We start from the raw sequence: 18360 nt of genomic DNA, 5'->3' as shown, positions 1-18360 counted from the left end.
AGATATGAAGGCTTTAGAAACAGTGCAAATGAAATTTCCAATACGATTCCCCTTTGAGCTTCAAGTGTGTTCAAATGTCATATGCAATGGAAATGGAACAATGCAATTCTTTTTGCTCCAGCTTTACAGGCATGTGGGGATGAGGAACTATATTTACCTGAAATAACTGACAAAGTTGGAGTTGTTCTCTTTGATAGATAAAGTGCCTACATTGAGTCATAAACAAGAAGGCATATAATGAAAGTGATTGACTAAAGAACACGAGGAAAATCTTCTACAGGCAAGGTGTGGTTAGGGCCTGTAATGTTCTCCAAGGAGAGTAGCGGAGGCCAATCCAATCATTGAGATTGAAAGAAAACTGGATAGGTTTTTAAAAGGGAGAGAATTGAAACCAAGTAAGGTCACAGAGGTAAGAGTTGCTGAAGTATATTTGTACAGAACTGGCATAGACTCACTGGACCAAATGCCATCTTTCATGTTTTAACCTTTTCATGTTTCTGAAAGAAATATTAGCAGGTCACAGGGAAAGGAGAGTACACATCCAATTCAATCTGAATGGCTTAAGTAGATGGAATCAACCATTATCAATCTGATCTTTATTTGTATGGCATTTGACAGAATACATATTTGTAAATGTCCAAAACGGGTTGAAACTCTTTCCAGTCTCAACAATGAACACTGTGGCCAAGTTTCAGCTCTGGTTTGCTCTGGCTTTTTGTCAGCACACTTTGCTCATAATCAGATAGATCGATTTCAGTACAATTCTAAATTCTGCAATCTTTTATGCCATTTAAAAAATAAAATTTTGTGACTGCAGAGAAAATTGATTTATATCAAGGAAAATTAATCAGTAGGTGAATTTCTTGAATTGTATTTGCACCCTTTTGGGGCCTCGAAGGAACCCACAAGTGGGTGGCAATATATGCTGTAAGCATCATTAGGCCCTCTAAAAATAATTTATCTAGCTGCTGATTAATTATCACATCTTGTTATTTACTGGTGATGAAAAAGATACTTTCATCAGCAATCCTTTTTATTATGATAACCACATTTTCAGCTGCATTAATAAAGAAGTACTTCATTCCCCAAGATTACTGCATATCTGGTTCACACAAAAAAATTATCCTATAACTCCTACTGAGTCTTACATTAAAATTACTAAAAGATGATGAACAACATTTTTAATCTGAATTCTACATGGAGATTGACAAACAAGATAAAGAAATTATGCCACAGGCTGTAATTCTTCAGTCACTTAATTATGAGTGTGTTTTAAACCTCAATAAAATGAGAAGATATTAATATGTTGTTGATTCATGTTGTGTATGTTTCATATGCAATATGCCATGCTTGAAGTAAAGCTTAATTTTACTTTGGTTAATTTTAATTTGGATTATTACATTTTAAATTATACATTCCTGTTTAAAAGGATAGGTTTTGAATATTTTGTCTGATCCGACATGAAAATATTTACTGAACCCGTTCTTGTACAATTTAGAACATCACTGTAAAATAATGAATTCTTCGAACAGTGAAATGTCTGGATAGAATGAATGAGGAGAGGATGGGAGAGTCTAGGACCAGAGGCCATAGCCTCAGAATAAAAGGACGTACCTTTAGAAAGGAGATGAGGAGGAATTTAGAAGGATGAGAGGAGATCTTATCGAAACGTATAAGATTATTAAGGGGTTGGACACTTTAGAGGCAGGAAACATGTTCCCAAAGTTGGGGAGTCCAGAACAAGGAGCCACAGATTAAGAATAAGGGGTAGGCCATTTAGAACTGAGATGAGGAAAAACCTTTTCAGTCAGAGAGTTGTGAATCTGTGGAATTCTCTGCCTCAAATTCTCTGAATGCATTCAAGAGAGAGCTAGATAGAGCTCTTAAGGATAGCGGAGTCAGGGGGTATGGGGAGAAGGCAGGAACGGGGTACTGATTGAGAATGAATGGCGGTGCTGGCTCGAAGGGCTGAATAGCCTCCTCCTGCACCTATTGTCTTTAGTCAATCTGTGGAATTCATTGCCACTGACGGCTGTGGAAGCCAAATCAATGGATATTTTTAAGGTGGAGATTGACACGTTCTTGATTAGTAAATGTGTCAAGGGTTATGGGGAGAAGGCAGGAGAATGAGGTTGAGATGGAAAGATAGATCAGCCATGATTGAATGGCAGAGTAAACTTGATGGGCTGAATGGCCTAATTCTGCTCCTAGATGTTATAAACTTCAGAAAGAATTTACCCAGAATATTCACTAAATTCATGGTGTTCTCTGAGTTTCATGTTTCTTATCCTTGACAGTAGAATAATTGTATCCAAATATAACAAAAGTAAATGAGAAAAACAGATGTGCATCATATAGACAACTTGGAGAGGAGGGCTGTGCCCATGATGGACGGGTCAAAGGGCAGTATCAAACGCAGGACACTGGAGCTTGAGGCAGCACCACCGTGCTGTCCTTAAATATCTCAGTGCGATTCAAATTCATGACTGGCACAAGGCCAGTCCAGTAATTCTGCCGAAGTGTAGAAACGAGGAACTGCAGATGCTGGTCAACCAAGGAGAGACCCAAAATGCTGGAGTAAGTCAACAGGTCAGGCAGCATCCCTGGGGAGCATGGATTGGTGACGTTTCGGGTTGGGATCCTTCTGCAGACTAATTGCCATTAATTCTGTAATGTCAGTAATTCTGCCATTACTTGTAAGAATGTCTTCACCTTGGGGCTGCAGCAGTTGAAGAAAACAGCTCTCATCAGCTTTTCAACAAATATTAGGGTTAGGCAATAAAGACAAACATTGCAATGAACTAACTGAAAACAAGCCAAGCAGATCTATTTTTTTCGTGTGTTTGCAATCTCTAAAAATACCATACTTGATAAAAAAATAATGTTTGAACGTCAAATGGTTGAAATCGAGTTAAATTTTAAATAAATTTAAATTGTATGGAATTGGTTTGGTTCATGTCTACTATTCCTCACATCTAGATAGGTGGTTAGTGTGAATGAAAAGTCAACTATTCCTCTTAATGAATGTTTGAGATGAAATTAAGTCCTCATAACGAGAATCTAAAGAACGCAAGGAACAGCTGGAGGCAGATTTATGACAAGGTGCCATAAATAAACTATATAGCTGGTTTGCTGTGTGTTTGTGACATAATTGGGCAGTATGTAGCTGGAAACAAAGCAGTAACAGTCTTTTGAGAAACTAGCTATAGGAAAGTCCAAAAACATTGTTACTTTAAGAATTGTTCAACACTGAGAATTCAAAACAGCCACAGCTCTGTATTCTAAAGGTGATTTGTTTTTATATTTTTCTTTTAGGAACTATCATAATGTCTGATGACCTTAGAGATGCTCTTGATAACATGTATGATGCCCGGATTCCTAAACTCTGGTTCAAAATTTCCTGGGAGTCAGCTACTCTTGGATTCTGGTTCACTGAGTTACTTGAAAGAAATCAACAATTTCACACCTGGATTTTTGATGGACGACCAAACCAATTCTGGATGACAGGATTCTTTAATCCTCAGGTTAGAGTAATGAGCATTGAAACATTTAAAGGCATATCACTGAAGCATTATCTGATAGATATTAATAATGGTTGAATCTTACAATTATCTTGCTTTTATCATTTTGAGTCCACCAGATATTTATTTTGTGCAGCTGCAATTACGGCTTCTATTGAATAAGCAATACACTAGGAAACACAGGAGGAACACCAAAAACAGTAGAAATAAATCCGCATTCCTTCATCGTCGCTGTCTAAATTATGAAACTCCCCACATCAGCAGCATTGTGAGAGTGTAGTGACCCAAGAAGGTGACTCACAGTTGAGGATGGACAATATATGCTGTTGTTGCCAAAGATTCAGAAGGCCATAAGGTTATAAGTGATAGGAGCAGTATTAGGCCACTCGGCCCATCATGTCTACTCTGCCATTCAATCATCATATTATTATCATCATATATATACAGCCGGAAACAGGCCTTTTCAGCCCTCCAAGTCCGTTCCGCCCAGTGATCCCCGCACATTTACACCATCCTACACCCACTAGGGACAATTTTTTTAAAACATTTTACCCAGCCAATTAACCTACATACCTGTACGTCTTTGGAGTGTGGGAGGAAACCGAAGATCTCGGAGAAAACCCACGCAGGTCACGGGGAGAACGTACAAACTCCTTACAGTACAACACCCGTAGTCAGGATCGAACCTGAGTCTCCGGCGCTGCATTCGCTGTAAAGCAGCAACTCTACCGCTGCGCTACCGTGCCGCCCGGCTGGTCATGGCTGGTCTATCTCTCCTCCTAACCCCATTCTCTTGCCTTCTCCCCATAACCCCTGAAATCCTGCACCCTGGTAAATGAATCCAAATACAAATAAAACACTCAAAGCACTCTGGCAATGTTATCTTTAATTTAAAATTCTACTTTCACGAAACTACTTACTGATCTGAAATTAATGTTTTCATTTAACTTTTTCTATAATTGGCAAAACTGAATATCACTTGAATTTTTTTTCTGAGATGTCAGAAGTATGTAAAATTTAGAATAATTTTGACAAATTATTGTAGGCTGCTTACTGTCTTGTTTTTTAATAAGTATTCAATTTCTTCCTCTCGCTCCATAAATTCCAATTAGTATGTTTTGTACATTGATGCATCTATTTGTTTTGTTTTCAACGATGCCTGTCCTCAACCTGCCTTACTACTATTACATATTCCTTTAAATTGTGTTTATTGATTCCCATCTTTAATTGTCATCCTAGGCTGGGAACAGGAACAATTGAGAGAGGGTGGATTATTGGCAGCAGTATCTAGAGAAGGGGGATCAGGAGCACTATTGGAAAAGTGAGGATCAAGGAGGCATGCATCAAAATGTAGACATGGACATTTGACACAGCACTTAAGTGAGAAATTGTTATGGCCTGAGAGGATTATGAATCAGGGATGTTGTGGGGTATCTTCAGTGTAGTAAAGGTGAAAAATTAGATGCATTTTCCTTTAGCTGTGGGTCTCCTAGGTCAGCATTGTTGCCCTGGGGGTGTCCTACAATGGGCACTACCATAGCATTGTGCACTGAGTTCCCTGCACAGGAATGGCATCGTCACATACAAACCTGAAGTGGAAATCAGGTCAGGACATGGAAGTGTTCAGAAACATACTTTACAATAGACAATAGACAATAGGTGCAGGAGTAGGCCATTCGGCCCTTCGAGCCAGCACCGCCATTCAATGTGATCATCGCTGATCATTCTCAATCAGTACCCCATTCCTGCCTTCTCCCCATACCCCCTGACTCCACTATCCTTAAGAGCTCTATCTAGCTCTCTCTTGAATGCATTCGGAGAATTGGCCCCCACTGCCTTCTGAGGCAGAGAATTCCACAGATTCACAACTCTCTGACTGAAAAAGTTTTTCCTCATCTCCGTTCTAAATGGCCTAATCGCTCGGAATGGCGGGACTGTCATATGTTGAAAGACTTGAGTGACTAGGCTTGTATACACCGGAATTTAAAAGGATGAGAGGGGATCTTATTGAAACATATAAGATTATTAAGGGGTTGGACACGTTAGAGGTAGGAAACATGTTCCCAATGTTGGGGGAGTCAGGAGCCACAGTTTAAGAATAAGGGGTAGGCCATTTAGAACAGAGATGAGGAAAAACTTTTTCAGTCAGAGAGTTGTAATCAGAGAATTCCACAGAATATCCAACAAAAACATTCATATTCTTGGCACTTATACATTACCTTTCAAAGATGTACTGTCTATTGGCATATTGTGCAATCTCTCCTATGTTCTTGGAGTTTAGTTTAATTTAGTTCATTGTCACGTGTAACGAAGCAGAGTGAATAGCTTTTTTGTTGCATGCTATCCAGTCAGCGGAAAAACTATACACGATTACAATCAAGCCATTCATAGTGTACAGGATAGAGGATAAAGGGAATAATATTTAGTGCAAGATCAAGTCCAGTAAAGTCTGATTAAAGATTTTCCAAGGGTCTCCAATGAGTAGATGGTAGGTCAACACCCCTCTCTAGTTGGTGATTTGATGGTTCAGTTGCCTGATAACAGCTGGGAAGCTGTTAGTGAGATACAGTTGATGGTAAGATGGTATGACTGAACAATACTGATACCCACTATGATTCCACCACAAATAGAAACAAGACCGACATGGATGGCCTTCTCCTTTTATCAGGACAATGATTTTCAAAACAATTGCCATATAAGCTGCCATGCAGGCTGCATGGTGACCGGTTTCCACAGCACGTCACAACTGCACCATCTTCCATCCATTATGGGGTATGGTGGGGCAGCGGTAGAGTTGCTGCCTTACAGCGTGTTTCCGCCTGGTTCAGCACTGTATCTCTAAAAAAAACTTCATGGCAAAGGTTTTTGAACTGAGAGAGACTTTTGGTTTTGTCTTGGAATAGAATCCTTGACTGAGGATACACAAGTGCAACCACTGCCAGTTACAGTCATATGGCTGCGGACCTAAAGGAAACTGAAGGTTTTCTGATACCTGGTTCTGATGATAACTAAACTATTGAGAGCTGACCTGGTACTTTGTTCTTATCATAACAAATTTATTCCCTCGCTGGACAACAGATATGAAGCCAGATAGAAACCGATCTTATCTTTCCTGGAGCTAAGAGTTCGAATGAGGAAATTATATTTATATCCAGAAGCCACATCTCTTTTTATTGCAAATTGAACAAACATCATTAAAAAAATGAAAATAACTTCTCACAACCTAGTTTGCTGCTCATGTGTTCAATATTTGGAAGAGAAAATGTACCCCAGATAACTTGGAAGCCTGCTTGGAGGAAATTATTGTAATACAGTCTATTGTTTTACAAACAATATTGAAAAGATGTTTTAAGTTTTGAATGGCAGGAATCGTTCAAATGTCATCCATCTATCTGGTCATGTAAACTTAATATCGGAATTTATTTTTGTTTCCCTTCAATAAATTGTACATGTTTCTATATTTAGTAGAGCATATACCTGTGACAAAAAAAAATGTTTGCTAATGGAAAATCTCTCTGCAGGGCTTTTTGACTGCAATGCGACAAGAAACCACGCGTATGAATCTGAACAAGGGCTGGGCTCTCGATAGTGTTATCCTTTATAATGAAGTGACCAGAATGATGAAAGAAGATGTTAGTGCTCCACCTCCTGCAGAAATTGGTGGCGTTTATGTCTACGGCCTTTTTCTGGATGGAGGAGGCTGGGACAAAAAAAATGTGAGGCTTATGGAATCATCTCCAAAGGTAAGTAACTTCTGATTAACATATGACACACTCAAAGTGCAGAATAATGAACTATTTAGATTTGCAAAACATCATATGATGACTTGGATACTCACTTTTTGGGTAAATGGCAGATACAGTAGGACATAAATTACTGGTTTCATTAGGAGTCAGTTTGTGATTAGATTAGTTCTGTTCTATGCTGTGCCTTGCTCTTATATTCTATTTACAGCTGATAAAAGTAGGCACCCTGTGTGCCTTTTAATATTCTTATTAACCTGTTCTGATATCTTTAAAGATCTGTGAACATTGACTCCATGCTCCCTTTCTTCATCTGCATCATTCAATATCGTGCCATTTACTGCATTGTCATGTAGTACCTCCCCAAAAGCCGTACCTCACACTTTAATGGATTCATTTCAATTTCTTAATGCTTTTGCCAAGGCCATCTATAATTTCCTGCACTTCAACACTTCCAATATCATTATTTTTTACACTATTTTTTTTCCAATTTTCTGCAAGCTTCTTTATTAGCATGCCCAGAAAATGTAGCGTTAAAGCATTGATATACATTACAAGAAACAAGGAACTGAGTACTGAGCCTTGTGGAACCTAATTGGTAACAATCTTCCAGTTCGAAGAACATACATTAACCATTATATTAAAAAAATGCTAGAAACGCTCAGGAGATAGCATCTGTGGAAAAAGAAATGGCTTCAGGCTCGCGATCCTTTGTGCAAATGGGGAAATTGGGAATACTCTTTCCCGGATCTGACAATCCACTCCATACTGGCAAATCTTGTTCCATTGATACTGACCCGATGGGTGCTTCCAGCATTTCTGGTTTTATTATAGATTTCCACTTTTTAAAATGCCGATTACTCTTTATTTCCTGCCACTGGGCCAGTTTTGGATCCATTTTGCCAGGTTGGCTTGGTTTCCATGGACTTTTACTTGTATTGATCAGCTTGTCATGTTAGTCTTGTCAAAAGCATTATTAGAATCCATCAAATATCCTCAGCAGCCCTACTTATTATCTTCTCAAATACACCAATCAATTTAGTCTGATTGACCTGTGCCTTTCTAAACAAAGGTTTATACTTTTGCAAATAACATATTCTAAGAATTTTATCATCACCAAAGTTAAACTACCTGGTCTGAAATTTGGTTTATTTTTCAGGTACAACTTAAGCAGTCTTTCGGCATCAGTAATTTATTCTCAATTTTATACCTACATTTTAGGTATAAACCGTTGAGCACAGACCATTTCTTTTTGTCCTTTCATAATCATAATCATAATCATACTTTAGCCAAGTATGTTTTGTAACATACAAGGAATTTCATTTGCCATACAGTCATAGCAGCAATAATAAGGAACAGAATACCCAAAATATATTTTAACATGAACATCCACCTCAGTGACTCCTCCACATTCCTCACTGTGATGGAAGGCGAACAAAAGTTCAATCTCTTCCCTTCTTTGTCATCTCATGGTCAGGGGCCTCGAGCCTTCTGTTGACGGGACGATCTTGACTCCCGTAGCCGGCGGACGGGCCTTCCTCGTCGGGGCGATCAAGCTCCTGCATCGGGGGGGGGAAATCTCAGCTCCCCCGCGCCGAGCGATCGATCCCAGGGCGGGTATAGTCGAACCTTCCGTGTCGTTTGGAGCTCCCGACATCGGTCTCTACCCGAGACTGCGAGCTCCTCGATGGTGAAGTCCGCAGGCCGCTGTTGGAGCATCGATCCCAGGCAAGGGATCGCACGCTTTGATGGTAAGTCCACGTCCCCGTGGTGGGGCTCTAAGTCAGACCCGAGCAAGCCCTCCAGCTCCATGATGTTAGGCCGCAGAGCGACCGGAGAAATGATCCGGAAAACAATCACATCTCCGGCAAGGTAAGAGATTGAAAAAAAGTTTTCTTCGACCCCCCCGCCCACCACCCACATAAAACAAACCATAGAACATTAACGCATACTTCTAAAACGCACTAAAAATAACACAAAAAAGACGAAAAAGACAGACAGACTGTAGGCGAGGCTGCAATCAAGGCACCTCCCGGTGGAATAATTCCAGTATAGATCTCCTTTTACCAATGTAATAAAGATTGATCAATCTTTAAAGACTGACAGTCAAGCATGCTATTGCTAAAAGATAACTGCTGCAAATATGAGATCTTATTACTTCAGATTCTATCTCACAGAGTCTTTAGAAGAGGCCACAAGGAGGATTGATCATGAGGATAAGGTAGTGGATGATGTATATATGAGCATTGGTAAGGCCCTTGACAAGGACCTACATGGAGGGTTAGGTGAGCTAACCAACTGAATTCAAAATTGGCATGGTGAAAGGTGTCAGAGGGTGGGAGTAGAGGATTGTTTTTCTGGTTAGAGGCCTGTTGATAGTGGTATGCGGAGAGACCTCTGTTGGATCTATTGTTGCTTATCATCAATATTAATGATCTGGATGACAATATAGTTAATGTGGTTGCCAAATGTATAAATTACACCAAAATTAGCAGTGCAGTGGACAATGAGGAGGGCAATTTCAATTTACAAAAGGACTTGGTTCAACTAGGGAAGTGGGCCAATGAATGGCAGATGGAATTTAACTTGGGTTAGTGTGTGGTGGTGCATTTTGACAAGAAAAAAAACATGACGGGACTTGCACAATAAATAATAGGGTCCTGGAGTATGTTGTAGGGCAGAGAGACTAGAGGGCAAAGGTACACTGAAAGTAGCAACACATGTAGACGGAGTGGGCAAGAAGGTTTTTGGCATGCTTGCCTTCGTTGATAAGAATATTGAATACAGGAGTTGGGACATTATGCAAGATCTGTACAAGATGTTGGTGGGACCACATTTGAAGTGTTGCTTGCAGTTCTGATCACCCTGTTGTAGGAAGGATGGCTTTAAGCTGGAAAGGATGCAAAAAAGATTCAGCAGAATGCTACTAGGACTCAAGGGCATGAGTTACAATGAGAGATTGGATAGGTTGGGACTTTTTCCCCTTGATGATAGGAGGCTGAGAGGTGATTTTAGAGAGGTATATAAAAACATGAGAGGCATAGATAAAGTGACTGGCACAGACCTAGAGGAGTCCAGAACTAGAGGGCATAGATTTAAGGTGAGAGGGGAAAGGTTTAAAGCAGACCTGAGGGTCAATTTCTCACTGCAAAGATGATATGAAATGAGCTGCCAGAGGAAGCTGTAGAGGCGAACATAATGGTGACATTTTAAAGACATTTAGACAGGTACATGGGCAGGAGAGGTATGGATCAAACAAAAGCAAGTGGGACAAGCTCAGCAATAAAATCTGGTTAGTAGATGAGTTGGGTCAAAGAGACTCTAAATTGTTTTTGAATATTTAACAAAAGTAAAATTTTGAAAATATTTCAGATTTAATTTTGCTTTTCCTTTATGCTCCATTCTTTGCTTTTACTCTTAATCTAATATTCTTTTAATCAATATCTTTACTGTTTTTCTGCATCTGACATGGCATTGGATATTCTAATTCTAAATTACTTTTCTTCATTGGTCTTAGTCTTTTCAATTCCTCAATCTTTTGATCTGATTCTCTAACAAAATCCACACATAGTCGTCCAGTTCACCTAGCTCAGACTTGAACATAGATAGACTCCTTCCCTTTGATATTATTAGTTTGTTTTCAATATATTCTATAAAACAATCTACAAACTTAAACATTGAAGGGAAAGTTTAATATTAAAAAGGGACAGATAAAAATTATGTCATAATGGAATGCAAATTACATTTTCTATTATGGCAATATCCATAGTGGATTGCTTGGAATCAACAATAAAATAATAATAAAGTATATTAATCTATCGCATTTCTGTTGCTTTAATTTCAAAACCCAAATAAATTTGTCAAAATAATGAGAATTGGATTTGAGCAATAGGCAATCATATCTTCTTTAATTAACAGTAATATTTTTAACTATAAGGGTAGATATTTAATTTCTGCTGAAGGCATTAACATCGCAGAAAATGAGAGTTATGACTTCCTGCCAATTCATCCAATTATATGTCCCTTGTCCTTTATAACCGAGTTTAAAACTATGTAACTTGTTTTGCTCATCCTGTGTGATAGCATCAGTTAATGTGTATATATATACAGGGCTTTCAATGCCTTACATAATTCCTACACTTTGAGCAGAATTTTACCGAGAATCACTTCCAGCTATTCACATGGGCTTTAAAGATAAGCCTGTGGCAAAGACAATTCAAAATGAAATTGGTCAACTCCTGCTGTACAAAATATTCAATAAAAAATTGACATTCATTTTTGCGATACAATTTCTTTTCTTTTCTTTGCTGGATCTTTATTATGTCATTGGTACATTTTGGGAACCTTTTGGAGCACTTCTGGTAGATTTTTACTTTTGAGTTGGATCTGAACATAGATGTTTGTTATTGTATAAAGTATATATATATATTTTTCACAAAGATGATTAAAACAAGAATACAAATTCTATTAGAGCAAGACAGCAATAAAAGAGGGTCTCTTTAGAAATTTTAATTTGTTTAATTTAGTTTAGAGATACAGCATGCAAACAGGCCCTTCAGACCACCATGTCCATGCAGTGTACACTAGTCAAGTCAAGTCGTCAACTTTATTTGTATAGCACATTTAAACACAACCCACGTTGACCAAAGTGCTGTACATCAGTGCAAGTACTAAAAAAGAACATACAATAGCACATAAACCTAACAACACAGACATAAGAGGACGTGAGAGGACGCTGGCGTTGATTATTCGCCGCTTTTCCGTCAGGATAGTTTGTCTGTTTGTCTGTTTGTTTCTATGTTAATTGTATTTGTAAAGCGCTTTGTGCATGTGTTAAGGCGCTATATAAAATAAATATATTATTATTATTATTATTATAAACAGTTTACAGCGCCCCCTCAAAGGGCCTCAAATGTTAGGGAATAGAAGTAGGTTTTGAGCCTGGACTTAAAGAAGTCGATGGAGGGGGCAGTTTTGATGGGGAGTGGGATGCTGTTCCACAGTCTAGGAGCTGCAACCGCAAAAGCGCGGTCACCCCTGAGCTTAAGCCTAGACAGTAGTAGTCCCAAGTCGGCTGACCTGAGGGACCTGGAGTTTGAGTGGTGGATTAGAAGATTTTTGATATAGGAGGGGGGGGCAAGCCCATTTAGGGCTTTGTATGCAAATGGGAGGAGCTTGAAATCGATTCTGTACCGTACTGGGATCCAGTGGAGAGAGTTCTATCCTACATACTAGGGACAATTTACATAAGCCAATTAACCTACAATCGTGCACATCTTTGGAATGTGGGAAGAAACCAGAGTACCCGGAGAAAACCCACATTTTCACGTAGCCCAACAATCTATTTATCTCAGTCTAGGTTATATCTTCCCTTTTCTGACCTTAGCCTCCCTCTTCACTTCATATAATTTCTTCTATGGCCACAAAACTATTTTTTTCACTGTATCTTGATGCCATGACAATAATAAACCAATACCAATAAAGCGTTATATGCCTTATTTTCATCCATTCTCATAACCTATCCATTTCCCATTGCAGATACTTAGTGTGCTTACAACTTACATTCCACATCATTTTTCATTGTCAGCAAACAGTCAGTCCCTTATCTAAATAGCTGATGTCACAGCACTGATCCTTTCTGAATACATTTCTATTAAGCAGTAATTTATGACTGCACTTTGGCACATGCTGAAAGCCTTCAAGTTTGTTCTGAAGCCTTTCATTATTAATTACAGTATCTAGACTATAGCTACAAATGGAAAGATTGATAGTTATGTGATTCCTTTCATGTTCTCTTTGGTTGTCCCAAATCATCTTGAAGTCATCTTTGGAAGTTGGATCACTATGAGCATAGGAAAAGGTGCATTCAATTTGTGAAAAGGTAGTACCTACAAACAGACTTGTAATATGGATCAGACAATTTGTTTTAGTGATGTTGAGTATGAGATAATGTTTTTAGGCCACAGGGAACAACTTCCCTGTTCTTCATAAAACAAATGCAATAAGATGGGCATATAGCACTCGCTTAGTTGGGTCATCATGGACTAGTTGGGCCGAAAGGCCTGTTTCCGCGCTGTAAGATCTATGAGCTCATTATTGTTCATGTTAGAGACCCAAAATACCTTTAGTTCTATATCTTATCTAAAAGATTGCAAGTCCAATACCACTGCACTGGAATGACAATCTGGTTACTTCCATTAAAGTCAGAAATTTATGAAAGGTCCTTCACTGGAGGATTTCCTCAACCTCAGCACTAGTATTATCCTTAAAACATTTCCTGTTAATGAGTTCATAAAGTCATAGAGTCATACAGCGTGGAAACACACCCTTTGTTCCAATTTGCCCACGCCACCAACATGTCCCATCAACACCTCCAAACTAACTGTGCTTGATCCATAACTCTCCAAACCTATCCTATCCATATATCTGTCCAACTGTCTGTTAAATAATATGATAGTACCTGCCTCAACTATATCATCCAGCAGTTCATTCTACATACCCACCACCCTTTGTGTAAAAAAAGTTACCCCTCAGGTTCCTATTAAATCTTTCCCCCCTCACCTTAAACCAATGTTCTCTGATTTTGATTCCCTTGCTCTGGGTAAAAGACTGTGCATTTACCCAATCTATCCCTCTCATGATTAACTGGGGTTAAATTATGAACTTCAAAAAAGTTGTTGGCTGGAGCTTGTCTGATTGCATCAAATTTGTAGAATTGAAATGTGATAATTAAGTGTTGCAGCACATCCATTTTCAAAGGAAAAATGTGAGATTAGAGAGAAAGCAAAAATAAATGACCTAAAAAATTGTAAATTGAATTCAAAGCACTAAAGAAGGTTGATGATGAGTAATAAGTTTTGACAAAATACTAAACTGAATTCTGAGAGTTCACCTACTGTGTCTCTGAGTTTTTTAATGACACTGTGAGATACAACACTAGAACAGCTGAAGCATGAAAACTATTTTTATTAAATGAGTATCAAAATAATTGTGGATGCTGGTAATCTGAAATAATACCAGAACAAAGATGGGAATCCTCAGCAGGCATGAAACAAAGTACAGGCTATTACTTTTAACAATTTAACTATCTCTTGGTTTTTACAACTCCAACATTATTTGTAATTTTATGCTTGATGAATAGTTTACTAGCACTTTCAAAATACTGTATCAGATGCTTTTTCCTGTAATGTAGGCTCAAAGCTGATATAATTAAGAATAAAAAATTGCTAAGAGTCAACAGCAGGCTGATGGTCAGGCGATTCACAGGTTAACACTAAAATGGAGAAGAGAAACATTTCAGAAGCATTTCAAAAAGGTGGAGATAAATTTGAATTGAAAATTTTTCAAAAGAGTGAAGGAAAGTAAACATATCTGTGTGCAGATATCCAAGTGAGGAAAGAAGATGACATTACACGTAGACACAAATTGCTGGAGTAACTCAGCAGGTCAGGTAGCATCTCTGGAGAGAAGGAATGGGTGACGTTTCGGGTCGGGACCCTTCAGACTGATGTCAGGGGGGAATTTACACGTGACATTACACGTGTTATACAGGTAAAATATATGCACAATAACCAATGACCATCTCCAAGAAGAAAGGGTCTAATCACCTGCTCTTGATTGCCAATATTATTACTGTCGCTGAGTCCCCACTATGAACTCAATTGGATAGTTCTCATAAATACTTTTGCTACAGATCCAGGTTAGCGATTAGGTGCCCCATGGTGAGTGACTCACTCCTGACATCCCAATACCATTCTGTATCTACAGGAGCATGATGGCATACTCTCTGCAAGATTAAATACAGTTTAGCACCAATTCAGAAGCTTGACGCCAGGATTAATCCACACTTGGAAAGGCCAGAGATTGATCAGGAATAATTAGCATGGATTTGTTGGTGAAAGATACTGTGTGACTTATGTATTTGTATTTTGGAAGATGTAACTACATATGTTGATGTGACCATGCAGTTGAATATGGTTTACATGTACTGCAGTAAGATCTTTGACAAAGTCCCACATATAAGGATGGTTTAAAAGATTTGAGACCGTAGGATCGTATGTAAGTTAGGAAACGAAGGGAGATGGTGCAGATTGTTGCTGTGATTGGAAGCTTATGACAGTAGTTATTAATGCTGGGATCTTTGCTGTTATTTATACTTAAATAACCTGGATGTGAATGTAGGTGGTATAATTTGCAAGTTTGCAGATGATGTGAAAATTGGTGGTGTTCAGAATGTGAAAGGTTTTCTTAGGTTATAGATTAGAACTTCTTGGGTTGATCAACTGGTAAATTGAACAGAGCAATGGTAAATGGGATTTAATCCTGATAATTGAGGGGTGTGCAATCCAGTAAGTGAAGGACATGCATAATGAATGGTAGGTCCAAATGAGAATATTGAGGAATAAAGTCTGCAAGTCCAAAGATCCTTAAAGGAGGCAATACGAAAAGAAAGGATTGGGAAGAAGCATATGGGATGCTTATCTTCATCAGATAGGCATAGCATATAAGAGCAGGGAAGGTCAAATTCAAGGAATTGCACCAATTATAATATAATTGACTAGGCTTGTATACACTGGAATTTAGAAGGATGAGAGGGGATCTTATTAAAACATATACGATTATTAAGGGATTGGACACGTTAGAGGCAGGAAACATGCTCCCAATGTTGGGGGAGTCCAGAACCAGGGGCCACATTTTAAGAATAAGGGGTAGGCCATTTAGAACGGAGATGAGGAAAAACTTTTTCAATCAGAGAGTTGTAAATCTGTGGAATTCTCTGCCTCAGAAGGCAGTGGAGGCCAATTCTCTGGTTGCTTTCAAGAGAGAGCTAGATGGAGCTCTTAAAGATAGCGGAGTCAGGGAGTATGGGGAGAAGGCAGGAACGGGGTACTGATTGAAAATGATCAGCCATGATCACATTGAATGGTGGCGCTGGCTCGAAGGGCCAAATGGCCTCCTCCTGCATCTATTGTCTATTGTCTATAATCGCAGCAATATATAATGAATATCTTCAGGTAAATATTTAAATTCTCATTAGCCATAGAGATGTACTCCTAATTTTGTTTGTTTGATTGACTCTTTTCTCCAATTGCCTTTGCAGGTGTTGTTCACCTTGCTTCCAGTCGTTCACGTGTACGCCATTAGTGCCACCGCACCTCCCGATCCGAAGAAACAGCAAGGGGCGATGTATTTGTGTCCCGTGTACAAGAAGCCCAGGAGAACTGACTTGACATACATCTTCTCTCTGTATCTGAAAACCGTCCAGAATCCCGATCATTGGACCCTGCGCGGTGTGGCCTTACTCTGTGACTCCAAGTAAACACAAAATGAGAAAGCAAGTTTGCATTGCATAAAGTGCATTCAAGCGTTGAGCTTACTGCAACGTTAAATTAAGTTCTAAAAATGTGTTTATTACATTGCACAGTTTCGTAATGTAAATGCAAGATTCTGGAAGATGTTTTCCATGCTGTTTCTCTAAAACTAAAAAGAAACTAAAACAAAAAAAAAGCCTTATAAAGTTTAGCATTTATTCTTGGGGGAATAGAGGATTACTTCAATCTCTTTTAACAGCCTACCAGATAACTCTGTCATAGATATGATTAGTGAACAGGAAGCCTGGATCACAAAATTGCACAACACACAATAGATTTTCCATCTCTTGAATCCCTCCAGCAGTTTGTTTTCTGCTCATGATTCCAGCATCTGAATATTATCACGTCTCCATAGAAAATAGGTGCAGGAGTAGGCCATTCGGCCCTTCGAGCCTGTACCGCCATTCAATATGATCGTGGCTGATCATTCAACTCAGTATCCCGTTCCTGCCTTCTCTCCATACCCCCTGATCCCTTTAGCCACAAGGGCCACATCTAACTCCCTCTTAAATATAGCCAATGAACTGGCCTCAACTACCTTCTGTGGCAGAGAATTCCACAGATTCACTACTCTCTGTGTGAAAAAAAAGTTCTCATCTCGGTCCTAAAAGACTTCCCCCTTATCCTTAAACTGTGACTCCTTGTTCTGGACTTCCCCAACATCGGGAACAATCTTCCCGCATCCAGCCTGTCCAACCCCTTAAGAATTTTGTAAGTTTCTATAAGATCCCCCCTCAATCTTCTAAATTCCAGCGAGTACAAGCCGAGTCTATCCAGTCTTTCTTCATATGAAAGTCCGGCCATCCCAGGAATCAATCTGGTGAACCTTCTCTGTACTCTCTCTATGGCAAGAATGTCTTTCCTCAGATTAGGGACCATTTTAATGCTCCACTGCAAAATCTCCACAGAATAAGCTCACTTTGAAGAAGTTCTCCTCTCTCTGACAGGGATCACATGCGACACTCTGCTGTGATTCCTACTACCTCCCGGCTCTTCGACAGTGTTATTAGTCTGAAGAAGGGTCCCGAAACAAAACATCATCTTTCCATTTCCCTCCGCAGGTGCTGCCTGACCCACTGAGTTTGTCCAGCAGTTTGTTTTTTTCTTCCTCGTTGCTCTCTCTAAATACTCCGCTCTAGCATTATAGGCATACCTTCACTTGAAGAACAGCAGTGCAAGAAGACCATTCCCCACCACATTCCCAGAGGCAATTAAAGGTGGGCTGTAAATGCTGCCTAGTGACGCTCATGCCCCATTAATAAAAATTCACAAGAATATCTTTTTCTATTAATATTTTAAAGAGTTCATTTACTTCTTAAAGAATCCTTAATGCTTCCTATTAGGAACTGTTCATTTAAGCAAAGCTCATCTCTTTTTTGATTAATCATTACTTTTTCATAGTTCAAGTATTAAAAAAATTAAGCTTGATAATATTAAGGTGTTTGATTTTCATGTAATTAATGTGTTTACTGCAGACATTATACAATAGTTGGCAAAACATATCTTGAATAAAATACTTGAGCCTAAAAATAAGAATATTGTTTTCATCTGTTTTACATTCATTTAATTGAAAATTGTTCAGATCAGAGCCCAATTTTTCACGTAAAACTTTCAAGATAAAACTATTACATTGGGCCTATATATTGTATATTTCAAATTTATCAGTAAATGGTTACCAACTGTTCTAAATTTGGAAAAGGAACAGTAACAAAGGTTAGGTTAACA

General features: G+C 38.8%; 1 protein-coding gene across 2 annotated transcripts in view; it reads left to right on the top strand.

Annotated features, from left to right (window-relative positions):
- dnah5l (dynein, axonemal, heavy chain 5 like) overlaps positions 1-17994 on the top strand; it is a 243879-nt gene extending 225885 nt beyond the window's left edge. Inside the window, exons 74-76 of one of the 2 annotated variants that reach the window (XM_078417775.1) lie at positions 3316-3524; positions 7043-7264; positions 16365-17994. In XM_078417775.1, the coding sequence (XP_078273901.1) occupies positions 3316-3524; positions 7043-7264; positions 16365-16583 (650 nt within the window). In that variant the 3' untranslated portion in view covers positions 16584-17994. Of the gene's footprint in view, positions 1-3315; positions 3525-7042; positions 7265-16364 lie in introns of those variants that run through there. The other variant, XM_078417784.1, reaches the window with a different exon arrangement.
- Positions 17995-18360: the final 366 nt, after the last annotated feature.

This window comes from Rhinoraja longicauda, chromosome 2, assembly GCF_053455715.1.
Source record: "Rhinoraja longicauda isolate Sanriku21f chromosome 2, sRhiLon1.1, whole genome shotgun sequence".
Classification (NCBI taxonomy): Eukaryota; Metazoa; Chordata; class Chondrichthyes; order Rajiformes; family Arhynchobatidae; genus Rhinoraja; species Rhinoraja longicauda.
This window is presented reverse-complemented; position numbering and strand designations above follow the sequence as displayed.